Source organism: Balaenoptera acutorostrata, chromosome 4 (assembly GCF_949987535.1).
Source record: "Balaenoptera acutorostrata chromosome 4, mBalAcu1.1, whole genome shotgun sequence".
Taxonomy (NCBI): Eukaryota; Metazoa; Chordata; class Mammalia; order Artiodactyla; family Balaenopteridae; genus Balaenoptera; species Balaenoptera acutorostrata.
The window spans coordinates 76,530,664-76,535,593 of record NC_080067.1 but is presented as its reverse complement, the minus strand read 5'-3'; the positions used below and the strand labels follow the sequence as shown (position 1 = coordinate 76,535,593).

At 50.4% G+C, this 4,930-nt stretch overlaps 1 protein-coding gene across 1 annotated transcript; it reads right to left on the bottom strand.

The window, feature by feature from the left end:
- Positions 1-2,028: 2,028 nt before the first annotated feature.
- Positions 2,029-4,542, bottom strand: HES1 (hes family bHLH transcription factor 1). Its single transcript, XM_057544836.1, has 4 exons — positions 4,189-4,542; positions 3,948-4,043; positions 3,610-3,697; positions 2,029-2,951 (listed from the first exon to the last, which is right to left on the bottom strand). Exons 1-4 carry the CDS (start codon positions 4,294-4,296, stop codon positions 2,401-2,403), a joined length of 843 nt encoding a protein of 280 aa, XP_057400819.1. The 5' UTR covers positions 4,297-4,542; the 3' UTR covers positions 2,029-2,400.
- Positions 4,543-4,930: the final 388 nt, after the last annotated feature.

Below are 4,930 nucleotides of genomic sequence, written 5' to 3'. Positions count from 1 at the left end.
TTCCAGAGAAGGGAAATGACTCATCCAAAGTGACACAGTGAGTTTGGTGGCAGAGCTGACACAAGAGCCTGAAAATCCCCATTGGGGCCTAGGGTCTCCCCTTTCTTTCTATATTGTACAGAAATGCCTCATCTACTAGTTTAAACCCAAATTCAGGAAAAAAAGACCATTTTCAAACTACTAATTATTTTCAAACGAACAAATGTTTACTTCTTTTCCTTAATCACTCCCCCCATATCTGTGTGCTTTTGATGATATTAATAAAAATCCACTCTTTTCAGTTGTTCCCCTTCAGCACAGGGAAAGACAAAGAGATTTAGTTTTGAGTTGATTTAGTGATCTCACTGTGTGTGTGTGTCAATTTTTAAGAACATAAATGTACTTCTATAAAAATGAGACCCTGTTGTCTCCATTATTTCTGCTGGGACACTTCCAGCGGAGACAGAGGACAGATTTACCAAGTGAAGCATTTGAGCTTGGAATGGGTGTCTTAAAAGAGCAATTGTTATTATGTTTGTGTTTAAACAGGAGAGAAACGGCAGAAAAATGATATGATAAAGAAGGCTGTGTGTGTATGTGTGTGTATTTCTCTGGGGGGAAGGTGTGTTGGACACCTTTCACAGACACAAAATGAGGCAAGTAGGAGCCAAAATTTTTAAAGTATCTTTTAAACCTCTCACTCTAGGTCTGAAACTGGGTGGAAGGTATTTGAGAAAACTGACTGCTGTCTGCTAGATCATTCCTGTGATAGAGCGGCTCTCCACACTGGCCTGTGGAAAAGGCCAGCTAGGCGGGGGAGAGGTAAAGCTTTTGAAACGACAGAAAATCGTTGGCTTTATCTTTGTTAGGAAGGCTTCAAAGATTGATCTCTCCCGCCTCATCCTTCTCCTCCCAGAAGCCCTTCCAAAAGAAGGGGGGTGAGAGGAGGCTGGCGGGAGGGGCCGGGCAGGGAGGACGACTGGCCGTCGGTGGGGGAGGAAGGCGCGTCCGCCAGACCCACAGCGCCGCTGATGTGTCTGGTCTCGCAGGGCTCGTGGTTTTCATTTCCCCAACACCTGGATGCAGTCAAACACCTGGCCAAATCTGACAAAATCTGACAAGCCTTTGTGATGGGATTTGGAAGAAATTCCCTGCAGATCCTGGCACAGTTTAAAGCTGTCCGCTTTGAGTTAGGACTTGTTAAGTAGGGTTATGTGAGCTGAAACCGGAGACAACCCTTTTGCTTCTATCTGGAGCCCACATCTTGCCTGGAAATGGGGCATGACCAAGCAAAGGGGTCGCTTGCTGTTTGTATTAAAAGGGGAAGATGGCCTGTGTGCTTGCCAGCAAGGCCCCCACATGCTTTCTCTATTAGAGCCAAGCACAGAAACTTATCAAAAACATATGTCTGGTGTTAATCATCTGGACTCGGGCTCCACTTGGGAGTCTAACTAGCTGTTCCTTGGCAGAAGGAATCTGTTGACCTTCTCAGCTTGCTTGAAGAGGGTGCAGAGAGGCATTTCAAACTTTTAGATGCTGGTACAGAAAATGTCTAGCTGCACCTAAAGACTAATTAAAGGAAGACTCGGACACTTGGAGGCTGGAGGCTGCAGCTATGAAGACTGTTTTCACTTGGATGTTGGTGAACTACCCCAGGGCAGTAGTGGTGCAGGAGCCACCCGTAAATGTGCAGTGGGCAATAGTACTGGATTGATGAACTTCATGAATTCAGCCCTGTTCCACCCTCCTCAGAAGGAGCCGGTATGAGCGCCAGGACTGAATGAACTACCCAATTGCAACTAGAAAAGTTTTTGAAATCCTTTAAGAGATTGACCACAAATTGATCAGGGAAGCCATATCAGATGGGTTCTCTCACAAATTAAATGGAATTTAGTTCAAGGAGGGTTGGTAGAAGGTTGGACAGATTTTTTAAAATGTTCTTTTAATAACAGAAGAGCCAATTCCTGAATTCTCAGATTACATATAATTCAAATTCTGCCCGAGACCTTTTTTACATATTCTGAAATAATCAGTTCTAAGACATGAGCATTCACTCTTTTTTTTCTTTTATTATATTTTCTCAAATAAACTTCCCAAAAGGAAGATATTTTAAGAGCATTTTCAAACATCTTTGGCATCACATAAAAAAGAAATCTCGTGTAAAAAACGAAATGTCATCTGAACTTTTATAATACAAAGGCGCAATCCAATATGAACATATAAAATATATACAAATATAGTGCATGGTCAGTCACTTAATACAGCTCTCTACAAAAAAGTAACTTTAGAAATTAAAAAAACCAAAGTAACCACTTAATCACAAAAGTCCTCCCTTCTTTCCCAGCCTCCAAGTTCCTGTTTAGTGTCCCGAGGGAAGAGAGGTGGGTTGGGGAATTTAGGGGGAGGGGTGGCCTGAGCCCCTCAGTTCCGCCACGGCCTCCACATGGAGTCCGCCGTGAGCGAGGGGCCGCTGGAAGGCGACACCGCGTTGGGGCCCACGGAGGTCCCGCTGTTGCTGGTGTAGACTGGGATGACTGGGCCGCTGTGAGCGAAGGCCCCGTTGGGGATGAGGAAGGCAAACTGGCCGTCGGGAGCCGGCACCACCTGGAAGCCGCCGAACACCTTAGCCGCCTCTCCAGCCGGGCTGCCCAGCTTGCAGGGCGCGCCGCCGGGAGGGGGCGCCGCACCCCCGGGGATGGGCACGAGCGGCGGAGGCGGCGCGAACGGCGCGTGCTGCGGACCTCCGGGTCCCGGAGGGGGTGGCGGCGGCGCCTGTAAGGCGGGGTGCGGCTGCCCAGGGTAGGTCATGGCGTTGATCTGGGTCATGCAGTTGGCCAGGTGGCCGAGGAGCCGGGTGCGCACCTCGGTGTTAACGCCCTCACACGTGGACAGGAAGCGGGTCACCTCGTTCATGCACTCGCTGAAGCCGGCGCGGTACTTCCCCAGCACGCTCGGGTCTGTGCTTAGCGCGGCTGCGGGCCAGAAGGAGACAGACGGGTCACCGAACAGCCCTGGCCCCGAAGCCGCCGCCTCCGCCCTGGGAGGTCCCCGCGGCGCGCCTCCCTGACCACCCGCCCGCGGAACTGCCTCTTGGCTACCGGGCTCGGTTTAGAAAAACCATCCGCCTCTCCACACTAGCTTGGCGACCGAACCCGAGACGCTCCCTCTCCGTTCCCTGTCACTCCATTTAAACCGATCTCAAGCCTCAGATTTGCCTCCTCCCCACCCTCGCGCGATGTGACCTTGGAAAATGCCCTTCCCCCCTTCTCCACCATCCTAGCCTTATTTCCCGTTCTGTAGTGGGGGAGGAGGGAGTGTTAAACCAGATGACCCCAGGCTCCACGCAGCTTAAAAACCGCCACGGTTCTAAGTCCTTTCGCCCCCACCCGCTTCCCCCACTGCCAAGCCGCCCGCCGCCCTCGCTGCTACAACCTCTCTCCCTCCCTTTCCGGAACAGTAACCACTTGGAGTTGTGGCTATAAATAAGCCCCAGACCGTGGGAACGCAAGAGTGAGCCAAGGCAGTAAAATGTAGCTGAATGCCTCTCACAACCACGGGCGGAAGTCTGGAAGAAATCACCGCGGGGAGAGAGGGACGCCCGCAGAGGGGGACGCGGCGAGCCGCCCTCACCCGTCATCTGCGCCCGCTGCAGGTTCCGGAGGTGCTTCACTGTCATTTCCAGAATGTCTGCCTTCTCCAGCTTAGAATGCCGTGAGCTCTGCACCGAAGAGAAGGCAAGGGAGGAAAGTGAGAGCCCCGCCAGCGGCCTCGGAGTGCTGGGGGTCCCTCCCCACCCCGGCCGTGGTGGCGACATCCCTAGACCCTGGCTAGAGGGGCTCAGCCCTCCCGCCTCAGAGAATGCAGTACAGGCGGAGATCCCGCTGGCAAGGGGGTTTCATTCTTAATACCTGAGAAATAGTATTTTGGTTTTTTATTTAAGAAAAAAAAAAGCAGAATTATCCACTTACATCTTTCTTAAGAGCATCCAAAATCAGTGTTTTCAGCTGGCTCAGACTTTCATTTATTCTTGCTCTTCGTCTTTTCTCCATGATAGGCTTTGATGACTGTAAAGAAAAAAAAAAAAAAAAAAAAAAGAGCGCTGAGTTCCCATGGGACCTGCCATTTCACCCCTTGATTTTAAGGGAGAAAGGCGCCCCCAACCCCGTCTTAATCTCTTGGGGCTGCAAGAGATGCAGGTACTGCCCTTACCTTTCTGTGCTCAGATGCTGTCTTTGGTTTATCCGGTGTCGTGTTGACACTGGCTGGGGTAGCAGCCACCGGGGACGAGGAATTTTTCTCCATTATATCAGCTGGCATTTTCTTTTCCTTTCTTTTTTTTTTTAAATCCCTAGAGAATTTTATTTTTGGAGTTCTTCACATACAAAAAAATTGTTTTGTTTATGTCCCTTCTACTTGAGACTTTCGCAAAACTACTGAGCAAGTGCTGAGGGTTTATTACAATATCTTATGGCTACTTGGTGATCGGTAGCGCAATTCCAGGACCAAGGAGAGAGGTAGACGGGGGATTCCGCTGTTATCAGCACCAGCTCCGGATCCTGTGTGATCCCCAGGCCCTGGCGGCCTCTATATATATCTGGGACTGCACGCGAACGGCTCGTGTGAAACTTCCCAAACTTTCTTTCCCACAGTAACTTTCAGCCAATGGGAGGAGGAGACACGCGGCACCGCTCGTGGACCGCGCCCCCCCATTGGCCGCCAGGCACAAGGCCTGGCGGCCAATGGCGCGCGCCTGAGCCCGGGGCACCAGAGGCTACAACGTCAATCAAAAGGATTTTAACCCTTTGCTACTCTCCCTGCTGGGCTTTGCTTTACAGAGGATTTTTCCGCATTGGGTTTGCTCTGGTCTAGTTAATTTCTTTTGGGGCTAGGGTCTTTGCTCCTTATTTCCGTTCATGTGTAATAGAGCTGCTTTGACGCTAATAAGTTCATT

Coding starts and splice junctions, on each gene's coding strand:
- HES1 (XM_057544836.1), bottom strand. CDS start 4,296: ATGCCAGCTGATATAATGGAGAAAAATTCCTCGTCCCCGGTGGCTGCT. Junction 3,698..3,947: donor TGGATGCTCTTAAGAAAGAT/GTAAGTGGATAA, acceptor TCTTCGGTGCAG/AGCTCACGGCATTCTAAGCT. Junction 2,952..3,609: donor GCAGCGGGCGCAGATGACGG/GTGAGGGCGGCT, acceptor TCTGGCCCGCAG/CCGCGCTAAGCACAGACCCG.